The 15,210-nt window shown below is 36.6% G+C and overlaps 1 protein-coding gene across 1 annotated transcript; it reads left to right on the top strand.

Annotated features, from left to right (window-relative positions):
- Positions 1-3,926: 3,926 nt before the first annotated feature.
- ripply1 (ripply transcriptional repressor 1) lies at positions 3,927-13,186 on the top strand. The gene is made up of 4 exons (XM_059352179.1): positions 3,927-4,377; positions 8,628-8,706; positions 11,713-11,786; positions 12,983-13,186. Exons 1-4 carry the CDS (start codon positions 4,304-4,306, stop codon positions 13,164-13,166), a joined length of 411 nt encoding a protein of 136 aa, XP_059208162.1. The 5' UTR covers positions 3,927-4,303; the 3' UTR covers positions 13,167-13,186.
- Positions 13,187-15,210: the final 2,024 nt, after the last annotated feature.

The following is a 15,210-nucleotide window of genomic DNA, read 5'->3' as shown; positions in this document are numbered from 1 at the left end:
CCATGGTCAAAAAGGACCCCATGACATTAGACTGGTTTTAGGACATGTAGAAAAAAATTATTACTAACTTTTTTTTCACCTTTTACGGCACGTCAAGACCAACACATTGATATATAATTTTCATATTTTTTTCATTATTATTGGTCAATTGTAGTCAAATATACAAAATTAAGGCCTCATTTTCAAGTTTGACTGTGTGCATGTGTACCTGTGAGTGTGTGTGTGTGTGTGTGTGTGTGACTGTGTGTGCCTGTGTGTGTGTGTGTGTGTGTGTGTGTGTGTGTGTGTGTGTTTGTGAGTGTGTGCACGTTTCTATATGCATAGTGGACAATATGTGCAAATATACGTTTTGACCTCAATCTCTTGCTCGCTGTCTTCCTCAGTTGGGGAAGACACCGAAACATGTCTCTGAACCCCCTCCCCCCAACCCCAAACACACACACACACACAGGCACACAGTCATAGACACACACACACACACACTCAGATAAACACACACTCACAGGTACATATCTTCTCACAAGGACAAGCACACAAAAGCACAAATGCATGCACACACAGTCAAACTTGAAAATTAGGCCCTAATTTTGTATATATTAGACTAAAACTGACCAAAAGTAATGAAAGAAATATAAAAATTAAAAATCAATGTGTTGGTCTCAAGTTGCCGTAAAAGGTGAATAAAAGAAGTTGTTAATATTTTTTTTCTACATGTCCTAAAACCAGTCCTATGCCATGGGGACCTTTTTGACCAGGTGTGACTTCTTTTTTTTTTTTTTTTACTTTTTTTTTGCTGTAATCTAAAAATGAAGAATGCCTTTAAAACATAAGTTTCACTATAAGTTGACATAACCTACTCTGTGCATTCCCATCAAGAATTTTTTTTCCACTATTACTATTGACAAAAAATCAGATTTTTATTACCTTTTTTCTCTTGAATGCAGGCCTAATTTTGTATATTTGACTAAAATTGACCAATAATAATGAAAAAAATATGAAAAATATATATCAATTTTTTGGTCATGAGTTGCCGTAAAAGGTGAATAAAAAAAGTTTTTAATAATTTTTTTCTACATGTCTTAAGTCATGGGGTCCTTTTTGACCCCTGAGGACCATGGGTGTTATAGTTTTTTTTAGGAGACAAGGGTTAAGCTAAACTCTTAGAAAATACTTGAAAGACACATGAAATCTGAAGGAACACAGACACACTCCCCAATGTGACAGGCTTGATATCGTAATGAGAATTTTTTCTATGATTTTCACTCAAAGATTTAACTAAGATTTATTCAGTAGAGGCTCACTAAAAGATAGTATGTACACAAGATAAGAGCAGTTGGTCCGTAATTAGCAGCAGTCGTGGCTCCTGGAGGGGAGGAGGGCCTGTCTGTGCTTTCAGCAAATGTGAACACAGTGGGGTTATACAAACACACTCACACACACGAGGAGGGGTAAGCTATTCCTTGTTTTTCTTGGCAGAGCATTTGGATGATTTAACAAACTTTGTGCAAAGAGCTGCTGTTGGTGTCCAATTTGGTACAAAGTCAAAGAGTGGTCAGGACCTCTGACAGGACTATAAACAAGACACATTGTAGTGATTCCAATCTAGGGATCTTAGGATAATAATTTAATAATTTAATGACCCTACAGAGGTCCCACTAAATACCGTCTATTATTAATTAAGACAAATATTTTACTTTAATTTGATCAATCCAACTGCAGTCAATTATGCAAGAAATGGTATGATAATAAATCAAAGGGACAAAAATCAACATTTGCACTACACAAATCGTATGTAGGCTAATATTTTATTTGTTTTTACACTGAATAGTAAATTATCTGGTTTCACATGTGTGAACAAGACTAAACAGGCCAACTGAGCTGAGGTATTTTGGATTCATGATGTTGCTGACAAAGTCCAAAGCTTTGGTGATTTTTATCTGCCTGAAAGAGATGGGTATTTTTTTTTTTTTTTACTTTTGCCTCCATTAAACTCCTAAACATCTCTGCCCCATGATATACTTTACTATACTATACTATATAGCAGTTTGGATCTGTATGGATATCAGTGTGCATCAGTAGGCCTATTCATAATAACATAAAAACAGAATTGAAAAGTTCAAATTACACACTAATTGAGCTTAAACTACTTGGAAGCTCTTTCTTTTGTTGTTGCTCATTACAGATTCTGTTCAATTCATGTTTGACAAGCATTTCATTTCTGGTTGTGGAAAGCCATGAAACAGCAAAAGTATCATAACTAAATTAATTGAGCCATTTGACTGATGTTTTTTTAATTTATTTTTTAATATAATAATAATAATAATAATAAAACACAAATATTGGCTTGGTGCAACTCTTAGCAGATTTCTATACTCATCACGTCTGAGCTTCTACGTACCAAGGTTATTATAGTTAATGAAAACTTTAACTGAAATGAAAATAAAAAACAAGTTTTTAAAAAATGATAACTAACTGAAACTGTATTTTGTGGTAACAAAACTAACTAAAACTAAAATTATAGTGAAAATGTCCTTCTGTTTCATCTTTGTCAACTAGACAAAGAAAATAAAGGAAACATTTATTGTGATCTTATTGAATCTGGCACCCAACATATAGGCCTACCCCATTACAAAAACAAACAAAAAACTAACACTAACACTAAAACTAATAAAAACTAAACTAAAACTAAGCATTTTCCCAAAAATAAAAACTAATTAAAACTAGCAAACTCACTCTAAAAACTGAATAAAACTAAGTGAATTTGAAAAGAAAAAATGACAACGAAATTAAAACTAAAACTGAAAAATCCAAAACTATTATAACTTTGCAACATACTTCTATTCTGTGCTGTCCTGTAGGTATATCATGTCATTATCTTTTTATCTTAAAATATTAAATTTAATACAGAATAGTGTCTGCTTTAAATCAGATCCTTGTGTTCCCTCACAGCTGTGCAAGTTAAGCCCCTTGTATAAACAGAGGATTTGACTGGAGGAGCGTGCATTTGTGCTTACTGGTATCTCCATTATCACCAGGCCCATTTGTGCCAGTTGCGCCACTCCTCTCCTCCCTGGCTCTCGGCGGGGCGTCCCGGGGCTCCTGCTGGCCCCTGACAGCTCTGAACGGGCCATTAAGGCACATTAGCGCCCATTAGATTGATGGAGATCCTCACACCCGCAGCACACGCCATCAGTGCGTCACTTGTAAGTCAACTTAGCTCTAGCAATACGATAATGAACTGATAATGCAAAGACAGCAGTTGAGTAGCACGTGTCATTCAAAAATCCATTTTCTTCATTTGCGATAAGAAAAGTGACAATGAGAATTCCGTGTGTGTGTGTGTGTGTGTGTGTGCGGGAGGGCGGTGAGAACTGTCAAAGCGCCAGGTTGTCTGAGAAAACAACGAGGAGAAAAGTTAGACACCATTTGTGAGAAAAGCAGCAGGGAGCCTCACAAATAAATAAGAAGAAAATGAGACTGGTGAAACAACACTATCTATCTATCTATCTATCTATCTATCTATCTATCTATCTATCTATCTATCTATCTATCTATCTATCTATCTAACAGTTTCCAGGGTTTTCTTGATAATAACCAAAATCATTATCAACAAAACCCTGGAAACTGTCCAGATATCAGCTTTTAAACCTCTGAAGTCCAGGAGATTTTGGTTCAAATTTGTCAACTTCCTATGCATTCATTTCTGTCTCTGTTTAGCATCTTTCAGTCTGTCCTTAAATCACATGCATCACATATAAAGCTGCCAGGAACTGAAAATACAAACAAAAGACACAGGTTTTTATGGAAATGTACCGTTTTATTATTATTATTATTATTATTATTATTATTTTTTTACCATTTATACACACAAAAAAGCAGAAAAAATACTAAATAATAAAACTACACAAACTGTGTGTGTGCGCGTGCGTGTGTATGTGTGTTTGTTTATTGTTTATTGTATGTATTGTTGTATTGTTGCTGCTCCTCCACATGTGAAGTTCCTAACGGAAAAATAAAGTTATTTGAATTGGATCATCGCGCACTAATTTTCTTCCTCCTGATTAGAATGATAAGTGGAGGAGGTGCAGCATCAGTCCATCACTAGTCCCAGCGGTCCCTCCCTCCACCTCCAGCAGCTTTATAAGGCTGCAGCGCTGCGGCCGTCTGTCACTCCACCGCCACTATCTCACAGCGTTTGTTCCGGCTGCTTTGGATTATACCTGCAGTTTTTACACAAGGGACAAGATCTACTTTAAAAGAAAAGAATATTTCGGAAGGATTTGTCCAGGAGAAGAGGTGGAAGATGGATTCCGGCTGCTCGGTGGTCAGGCAGCCGTCCCCCCGCACAGTGAGCCGCAGCCCGGACACACACGGCAGGTAGGACCGCTCTCACTGCAGCATACACGGTACACTGGGCTCCACATGGAGCTGCTGAAAGAGAAACATTTCAGCTGCTGTAGCTTCAGGGTAACGTTAGACTATGGCGCTGGTCGCCAGGGGCGTCGCAAGGAATTCTGGGCCCCAAGAAAAGACAGCTCATTGGGCCCCATCACCACCACACACCAAGGTTATTATACTTAACGAAAACTAACAAAATAACGGAAACTAGAATTGAAAACACATTTTCGTTAACTGAAATAAAAATAAAAACGAGTATTTAAAAAAAAAAAAACAATAACTAAAACTAACTAAAACTAAAATTATAGTGAAAATGTCCTTCGTTTTCTTCTTTGTCAACTTTTTTCATACATAAACCTTGTTTGACAAGCATTTCATTTCTGGTTGTGGAAAGCCATGAAACAGCAAAAGTAGCCTAACTAAATTAATTGAGCCATTTGACTGATGTTTTTTATTTTTATATATTTTTTAAATATAATAATAATAAAACACAACATAACTCTTAGCTAATTTCTATACTCATCACGTTTGAGCTTCACGCTACATACCAGTTATTATAGTTAACGAAAACTAACAAAATAACGAAAACTAGAATTGAAAAAACATTTTGGTTGAGTTTTTAAAAAACGATAACTAACTGAAATGGTATTTTGTGGTAACAAAACGAACTAAAACTAAAATGATAGTGAAAATGTCCTTCATTTTCGTCTTTGTCAACTTTTTTCATACATAAACCTTTTCATCTGGTTTTATGACTTAATAACCTTATTGGGGCTGAGATGGATCAGACAAAGGAAATAAAGGAACATTTAATGTGACCTTATTGAATCTGGCACCCAACAAATACCCTATTACAAAAAAACTAAAACCAACACTAAAACTAATAAAAACTAAACTAAAACTAAGCATTTTCCAAAAATAAAAACTAATTAAAACTAGCAAACTCACTCTAAAAACTAATTAAAACTAACTGAATTTGAAAACAAAAATTGACAACGAAATTAAAACTAAAACTAATGAAAAATCCAAAACTAGAATTGAAAAAACATTTTCGTTTACAAAAAAAATGAATAATAAAAATGAAAACGAGAGTTGTTATTAAAACAATAACTAACTGAAACTGTATTTTGTGGTTACAAAACAAACTCAAACTAACTAAAATTATAGTGAAAATGTCCTTGGTTTTTGTCAACTTTTTTCATACGTAAACCTTTTTGGTTGATTTGAAATCTATTTCATCTGTTTGGTTTTATGACTTAATAAACTTATTGGGGCTGACATAGATCAGACAATGAAATATGAAAAATCCAAAACTAGAATTAAAAAAACATTTTCGTTTCCCGAAATAAAAATAAAAACAAGAGTTTTAAAAAACGTACCTATGATGCTGAGTAATTTTTAAAAGTATGAGTATAATAAAATGCAAATATAGTCTAAGCTAGTCTCCTGCTGGCTGACTGCCTTAAATCTGAATTGCTGTTATTAGCCTAAATCATTCTTAAACTGTGAAAAAATGTGCTCACCTTTCTTTGGAAAGTTACTAGTTAAAAGCTGTTTTCCCTCAGCCTGCTTTCTTCTATTTTCCTGACTCTGCCAGACTCTCTGGACTCACTCAGCTCTGACTGACTAGGGCGGACTAAACTATTTTGCATATTAAGAAGGGCTTCTGAGAGACTCCACGTTTTTTCAGAAAGTAATTCTGAATGTTTGTTTATTTATTTCAGTCAATTTTAGTTAACACTCTTAATAAGAGTGAAAAAAAAATGCAAATCAAAATCATATTTTCAATTTAGGCACATGAAGGCACCCTCCCCACCAAGGTTATTATAGTTAACGAAATAATGAAAACTAGAATATAATTTTTTTTTTCATTAACTGAAATAAAAACAAAAGTTTAAAAAAAAAAACGATAACTAACTGAAACTGTATTGTGTGGTTACAAAACTAACTGAAATTATAGTGAAAATGTCCTTCGTTTTCATCTTTGTCAACTTTTTTCATACATAATCTAGTGTTTCTATTTCTCCACTGCTGAGTGTGTGTATTCTTGCTTTATGGGCTGCTTTACATGAGATGTGCAATACAACATACAGAAACAACTTTCTTCTCACACAGGTTCGAAAGCCTGGGAGAAAAAATTTGTCTTAAGAGAAGATTTAAAATTGTCCAAAGTTTTTGATGACCGGATATGCAGCAGAAACTAAACTAAAACTAGCAAACTCACTCTAAAAACTAATTTAAACTAACTGAATTTGAAAACAACAATTCACAACGAAATTAAAACTAAAACTGACGAAAAATCCAAAACTGTTATTACCTTGCTCCCCTGGGTAGTCATTCCCACTTTTCCTCCCACTATGACGCTCCTTGTCCGACACACCTCTATTTAATCAATAGTAGTTTCATGTTTGTCTGATGGAGGATGATGCTGACATGCTTAGACAGAGAAGAATGCTGTATGTCCAAGCCAATATGTTAGTGAGAAAATGTCACTACTGCTGTGGTGAACTTGTTCAGAGCTTACTGCACCCCTCTGTCCCTCTGCACCCCCCTCTGGGTGCGCTATAAGAAAGAGAGCTTGCACAAACTCCAGGTTGCGTATAATGACCGTCTCAGAATCGTAAAAAAGTAGTGGCAGCAAGCTTTTTTGTGATTTAGGAATAAACACCTTCCAGGCCACCCTGAGAACACTGATGTTTGAGTTTATATGTAGACTACAGGGGTCCCAGAATAATCTTATAATACAGTTGACCAATCCAAGGTGTAGTTCTGTTAGATACCAGTCCTGTATGTGGAACCACTGGTATTTGTGTCTTTTATAGGAAGTGTATAAGCACTGTTTTTATATGCCATTTTTTACTGCTGCTATTTATTAGATGCCTTCGTAATGAATTTGCATAAGCACTTTTTTAATATTATGTGATATAACGCCTTTTACACTTTATGTTTGTTTTATGTACTGTATGTGATTGTGGACGTTGGAGTCTGCAATTAAGTTTGAAATTATAATAGTTAAATCATTTGTTGAATAATAGTCCTACAAAGCGCTGCTACACCAGAGTGAAACTGGTTGATAACAGTTGATAACAGTTAACACGAGCCACGTTAACCTGCGACCTGCAGCGGGAACAAGCTTCCTTTAACAGCCAGGAGCTCTAGGACAGGTTAGGATGACCCAGATATGTTTAAAGCAGAAAGAATTTAACAATGGAGTTTAAAGGAACACTGCGCAAAGCGAATACTTATAGGAGTCCAACGCCTGGAGGGGAAGTTCCTCAGCAAAATGAAGAGGGGTTTACCAAAGTCAAAGATAGAATGATGTAGGCATAAAAGCTTATATAACATAATGTAGGACTATAGTCATCAACAAAAGCCTGATTGGGTCTTTGTTTTATAATGGATCTTCCTGCTGGAGTCTTGAATTTAAATAAGTCAAGTCAAGTCAATTTTATTTATATAGCCCAAAATCACAAATCACAGATTTGCCTCAAAGGGCTTTACAGACTGTACATGGTATGACACCCTCTGTCCTTAAACCCTCACATCGGCCAGGGAAAAACTCCTCAAAAAACTCTTTTAGCAGGGGAAAAAGAAGAAGAAACCGAGGAGGGAGACAGAGACAGAGGAGGGATCCATCTCCCAGGACGGACAGACGTGCAATAGATGTCGATTTACTCTTACATAAAGAGAGGGAGTCTGCATCCCGAACTGAGAATGAGAGATGATTCCACAGGAGAGGAGCTTGATAACTGAAGGCTCTGGCTCCAAAATTACTTTTAAGGACTCATTGTTCACATGAACAAACTGGGAATGATCTGATAAGTACGATTTAAACCAGCCCAGTGCCGTTCCTCTAATGCCAATTACATGTTCCAGTCTGTGTAATAGGATACGATGGTCAATTGTATCAAATGCAGCACTCAGATCTAGTAAGACAAGGACAGAGACAAGTCCTTTGTCCGAAGCAGTAAAAAGGTAATTTTTACCAGTGCTGTTTCTGTGCTATGATGAGTTCTAAATCCTGACTGGAAATCCTCATATAAACTAAATAAATAAATAATCAAAATATTAACAAGATGTGCAGGTAGTATCACAGATGGATGAGTATAACAGTGTCTGAGCTAGTTTTACAGTGGCCTACTATCATTTCCACTGCAATTATGACTTCAAGTAAACTTATATTTGTAGGCTTAGGATTTAATGAACCTCATGTTTCCCCTTCCTTGCAGCCAGACTTCACTGTGGAGACCGTGGTTATCCAGCGGCAGGGATGGACCGAAGCGGTGCCCACAGAGCAAGCTGTCCTGTGTAAGTTACACATTCTAGTGACCTAAGATCAACCGTTCACATACAGTTAGTGTTTTGTTTAACATTTAAATATCAGCTGGTATATTCTGACAAAGTTAACAAAACAAAATGTCAAATGATGCATTGATGCATGGTCATACTTTTCTGTGCAATTGAGGTAGTCAGTCGTGTGGGGCTCATCATTAGCGGCAGGACAGAAAAACAGGGAGGCGTTGTTTCCCCATGTCACATTCAAACTGACTTGAACCCTGTGTGAAAAAACATGTTGCTGCAGGGGTGCCAACACAGGATTCTGCACGACTCTGGAACAAGGTTATTATAGTTAACAAAGACTAACGAAATAACGAAACTGTATTGTGTGGTTACAAAAACGAACTAAAACTAACTAAAATTAAAGTGAAAATATCCTTCTTTTCGTCTTTGTCAACTTTTTTCATACATAATCCAGTGTTTCTATTATAAAGAGGATTCTGTTAGTGAACAGGCAGGAACACATGGTAAATATGTTTATTAAGACTGGGATGTCTACACTCAAACCAAAATTCAAAACACCTGGAACTGTAAGAGTTAATAAACTAATTGGAGGTAAGATACAGTAGATAAGCCAAAGGAAATAAAGGCAAAATGTATTATGACCTCTTTGAATCTGGCACCCAACAAATAGCCCATTACAAAAAAAACTAAAACAAACACTAAAACCAATGAAAACTAAACTAAAACTAAGCATTTTCAAAAACTAAAAACTACACTAAAACAAGCAAGCTCACTCTAAAAAGTAATTAAAACTAACTGAATTTGGAAACAAAAATTCACAACGAAATTAAAACTAAAACTAATGAAAAATCCAAAACTATTATAACCTTGCTCTGGAACACATTTTACTCCACGGGGCAGTGTAAAGGCTGCAAGTCTATTGTTCACAATTTTCCCAAATTAAATTAGCAAAAAGGATCTGACTGAGTGAGACACCAGGGTAATGAGCTGTGCATATAGTTCTAATATTTGTTGATGACACTTCTATAGAGGGGACACACAATGTGACACGAAGGTACATGGCTGTTGTCTTTCTGCCCGAGCCCACTAATGCATGCAGACGCACAGAGTAACACCAGGGTGAGAAATTAACACCAGTCTGCTGCCAAATGATCAATCAATTCCAACATAGGCTGGATCGGAAATAAACCAAAAGTATAATACAGTCTTTTCTCTTTGCCACGTAATGTTAGTAAACTCAATTGATTAGTTATTATTTTTAAGAAATTGCTTTTTTATTTTTTCAGTAAGACTTGAATGGTCATGAGAGGGATGCAGCACTCCCCTAAAATATGTACTGCTTCCTGCTTCTCTGGAGAAGATGTCAAATCAAACACCTCTGGGAGGAGAATGGCTGAGAGGAACTAACTACAATCCCTCTGAAGAGTGCACACTTTGTCACATAGGTGCTCCCTTCACATGCTGAGCACCGTAGCAGCTCATTGCTGCCTCAGCCTGTGATGTGTTACCGTTATAATTGTCATATGATATGGATTGCTATATGAGAGTCCCATTTTAAAGGTTGTTTAAATGTCATCTCCACGCTATAGAACAGTGCTGCTTAAAAAGTGTTTCTTTTTTTTCTTCGTTGTTTTTATTGCAGTTTTTGTTTCCATTCAACAAAACAGATAATGTCTACAAAACTAGACACACAACAAAACAAACACAAAACATGAAACCTCTTACATAAGAGATGGACATATGGCATTATACACGAGATGGTGGATCAGTCTTACATTACACGAATGTCCTTCAAATGCACATCAGTCCCTTTAATAGAGTGGAGGAAAGTCCGATATAGTCCAAAAATGGGCGCCACACTCTGTAGAACTGATTTTGGGGGGGGGCTAGCTCGCTGAGATTTCGCTGCACAGTGATGTGACACCTATCTTTGTAATCAGTGTATTTTCTGCTTTCACGGGACACCAAGTTTGTGTGGACTTTCGGTTTTAAGAGGTTAAATTTACACTTATATCGGGGATGGGCAACTGGAGGCCCAGGGGCCGCATCTTTGGCTCCTCCTTGGGGGGGTCGGACCCCCAGGTTGGAAATCACTGTTCTAAAGGGATCAGATCAAAAATGATTTTTTGCTAAACACAGACAGAAGGAACCTTGTCACTGACCCACTGCAAAAGTATATTTTTCCTAGCTGCAAACGTTAGAATATTATACAGTCTTTGTTGACTGCTGTTTTCAAATAGTCACTTGGAAGACCTAGAATCAGGGAAATGGGGTCCATTTCTATATTAATATGAAAAATTCTCTCCATTTCACTTATAATTTCAGCCCAATATTTTTGAAGTTTATGACAATACCAGAAACAATGAGTTAAAGTTCCCACTTCAGTTTTACACTTGAGACACAGAGGGGAGAGAGCGCTGTTGAAGAAACGCCTGTTGTGAGGGGATATATGTAATCTGTAGTGTAGTGTTGCTCTTCTCTGAGTGCAAATTGAAATATTTTTAGTAAGAGACCAAATGGTATCTTTAAAGGTGTTTCTACAGGTCACAGGTTGGGTTGTTGGGTGAAGGCAGTTGTGATAGCAGAGGTGTAATCTCTATAAACATATTCTACATAATGGTGAGGCAATGGTAATGGTAATGGTAAATGGTAAATGGACCTGCACTTATATAGCGCTTTTCTAGTCGCTTTGCGACCACTCAAAGCGCTTTACACTACAGACTGACTCATTCACCCTTTCACACACACATTCATACTGATGGCAGAGGCTACCCTAAACGGTCCCACCGACCACCATTGGGAATTCATTCACACACCGATGAACACAGCATCGGGAGCAATTTGGGGTTCAGTCGAACCACCAACCCTTCAGTTGGGGGCCAACCAACTCTACCAACTGAGCCACAGCCACCATGTTTTATTAGTTAGCTCTGATTACTGATGTGGAAAAGATTGATGTTTAGAACAAACAGTGAAAAACATGCTCTCTCCCTTTGTCTCTGAATCCATCAGCCTTCCTCCAGACCCAAAGTGCCAGGCTGCTTCCTGTCAGATGGGAAACTTCAGGCCTTGCAGCACCCTGTCAGGTCAGGATCCTCTCTCTTTCTAATTCAGTAAATTAGATTAAAAGAAACAGATGTAGTAGACATCTGTTTCTTTTAATTTAATTTACTTTATTTAATTTGTTTGGCCCTAAACAAAAGGAAACCCTATCAGTTTTTACTGCTGGATTATCATCAGAAGCCTACAGGTAACCACATGAGACCATGTTTTAGTTTAGTTGAAGTGAAGACACAGTTGAGTTCATCTTTCTGCTAAAGTACACAATCAGAGAGTGCTGTGTTTCTGAGAACTTTCAGTGTTTTAGTCCGGTCTACAGTCAAATACAAAGTCGCCCATAAAGTTTTTCCATTACATGATTGTGCCAAATTGCATATGAATAGAATTGGAAATTATGTTTAGGTTTAACTGGCAAATATTTATGAATATATTGATCCTGACACGGGTCATATTTGATCCAAACACAATGGGAGGGCTAATTTGTTAACAGAATGTAGAAGTGGGCGACATGAGAACACAGAATCTGAGTCTCAATATATAATATAATAATAATAATATCTTTATTTGTCATTGTAACAGGTACAATGAAATGAAGTGCATTCCTTGTTCAGTGCAAAAGTAGCAATTAATAAGTAAAAAGTCACTATGGACTTAAAAAAGTACATAAAAACCTCACACCCCACACATATCCCACCCATACACATACACAGTCATAAAATATAAAACACAAAAGCTATGCTTTGGTAGCGCCGTTCAGTGAGATAATGGCTGTTGGTATTATTTGGTGGCTCTAATAAGTCTCAAATGTTAAAATATGTGATTTTCCAATGTAACCTGATGGTTCTAACAACTCTTTTAAAGTTAAACCTTAAAAATAAGACAAACATAGTTACACATATACTCAAATTGTTAATTTAGTGTATCACTAAGCTTCTAATGCACAATGCACATGTAATAATACAAAAAATATTTTTCTTCATAAAGTATAAAAGGAAAAATGGATATAATGATCTGTTGTAATAAAAAAAAGATTGAATGCGTGTCATTTTGGACCCATGCTGTGCATTCGAAGGTGTTTATATGTTGTGCATCAAAGGGTTAAGGCAGTGGGAACGCTGCAGTTCATCCAGAGAGGGAAGAGGGCAGCCCATGATTTTCTGCACTGCCTTAATGACCCCCTGGAGCAAACATAACATAAGTTTGTTCTTCCTCTCTCAAACAGGCTGTTCTGGCCCAAATCCAAGTCATTTGACTATCTGTTCAGTGATGGAGAGGCTTTGCTGAGGAACTTCCCGACTCAGGCAACCATCAGCTTTTATGATGACTCTGACAGTGAAGATGAGGAAGAGGAGGATGAAGACTCCGAGGAGTGCCTAAAACAGCATCATTTCACCTGCTACAACTGAGTGACGGGAGCATCTCTGTCTACCTGTGAAATGGCTGGAGACTGCAACATTCTACCTACACGATAGTTTACATACACTTGGTTGGTTTGAAACTGTTCAAAGGTGCAAAAGGCATTTCAAATTTCAAAAGCCATGCAGTTTATGGCAAACAGGCACACAAACAGCAGAGGTCACTGCACTGCAAAGAAGGTGTTTCTAAAAACAAGATAAATGCACTAAATCTAAGGGGGAATGATCTTGCTGCATGGACAGATAATTTCACCTGACAAGATTTCTTAAATTAAGATTGTTACATCTAGAAATAAGCATGTTGTACGCTTAAAATAAGAAATTAACTCTTAAAACAAGATAAATTAAAGCTGCAAGCAGCGATGAACTGGCCCGAGCAGAGTTAACTGACAATTATTTGTTTCTTACCAAGATAAAAAAAACTTTAGATTTAGTAGTGTTTATCTTGTTTTAAGTGTTCATCATGCTTATTTCTAGATTTAATAATCTTAATTTAAGAAATCTTGTCAAGTGTAATTATCTGTCCATACAGCAAAATAATTTTCCCTCAGATTTAGTTTCTTTTTTTAGTGTTTAGTGTTGGAAGAGCAAAGACACAAGCAACTTATCCAGTTTCTTTGCTTAAGAAATTCAAGGTTCAAGATTTTTGCCTGCCTTTAACCCTTGAAAGGACACTCATTGAAATACTTGCAAATTCCAAAATTCAACCCTAGAGAATATTGAAGGATATTCAAGGGGGGGGGGGGGTTACGAGATTAAAGTGGCAAATCCCGAGAAAAAATGCACAGACTTATGAGATTTAAAGTGGTGAATCTGCAAGAAAAAAGTGGGGGTTTTTTTTCACTTTTTTCTCGTAAATCTGCGACTTTTTTGCGCAGATTTGCCACTTTAAATCTCTTAAATATGCAAGATTTTTTGTTGTAGATTTGCCACTCTCATCTAGCAAATTTGCAACTTTTTTCTCTAAATATTACAAATCCATGTGGTTTTACGACCTCACAGAGAGACATGGGGACCCCATTTTGATATCCACTGAAGTTACCAAATATAGTTCTTCACCCGATAAAGGGTTAAACTGCATGACCACTCAGGTTCTCATAAATCAGCAACACGAGGCAAACAGAGAATCAAGTTTTCAGGGAAGTAAAATGTCACTCAAACTAATGCGTGGAATCACTCAGACCTATGTTGCCCTGCAGCTTTGCAGTTTGTCTGTGCAGGTGAGTAGTGCCATGTTGACTCACAGTCTGTACTGCACACACCTGTGTTATAGCATTTGGCACATCATTGTGCAGTCGTATTCAATGTCAGCTTCACAGTGTTGTTTTCTCAGGTGTTCTCCCATATTGGGATATATGTAATGTTGAAAATCAGTATCAGGATCTTATGCTTGCCAGTGAATATGGAATGTCATCTACACACATTTCTAACTTATTATTTACATTGTACATAACTTGTACATTGACATGCTTATTTTTATACATTTGTGCATCAGTCGTGTTTTGTACTGTCCCAAGACTAAAAAATAATAAAATATCATATTTTGTGAAAAGAGAATGTTTTATCCTTTATCCTCAGTTTTCTTCTTTATATTAACTGATATAGGACATACAGTCAACATACAGACAGCAGTCTCCAACAGTGTCTGGGAGGCTGTTGTTGCTGCACAAAAGGTTGATCGTCAACAGATAAATAAATGACTCCATATATGGAAGGCTTGTGACGGTTATTGAAAATAAGGGTGGCTATACTGGTCACTGATTTTTTTTTTTTTTTTTTTTTTTTTGGGGGGGGGGTTAGAAATGTTGATTTGTTGAGTTGTTTGTTCATTATTTTCACTTTAAAAGGATGGGAAAATATTCATTTTTCATTTAGTTGCCTAATAATTCCGCACACCATTACTTGCCTAATATTTGTGCACACTGAAATATTTTCTTAAGAAAGACAAAACCTCAGTTTCACACACTTCGTTGATCTGATTGGTTGTAGGTGTGATAGGTTGTAGGCCAGGCTATGTTTTCCATAATCTGTTGTA

Source organism: Centropristis striata, chromosome 15 (genome assembly GCF_030273125.1).
Source record: "Centropristis striata isolate RG_2023a ecotype Rhode Island chromosome 15, C.striata_1.0, whole genome shotgun sequence".
Classification (NCBI taxonomy): Eukaryota; Metazoa; Chordata; class Actinopteri; order Perciformes; family Serranidae; genus Centropristis; species Centropristis striata.
The sequence above is the reverse complement of the archived record's forward strand: the minus strand, read 5'-3'. Positions and strand labels throughout refer to the sequence as shown.

Bases quoted from the DNA above. Each gene is read 5' to 3' on its own strand.
- ripply1 (XM_059352179.1), top strand. From the start codon at position 4,304: ATGGATTCCGGCTGCTCGGTGGTCAGGCAGCCGTCCCCCCGCACAGTG. The intron at 4,378-8,627 runs GTAGGACCGCTC...CCTTCCTTGCAG, and splicing joins AGCCCGGACACACACGGCAG to CCAGACTTCACTGTGGAGAC. The intron at 8,707-11,712 runs GTAAGTTACACA...TGAATCCATCAG, and splicing joins CACAGAGCAAGCTGTCCTGT to CCTTCCTCCAGACCCAAAGT.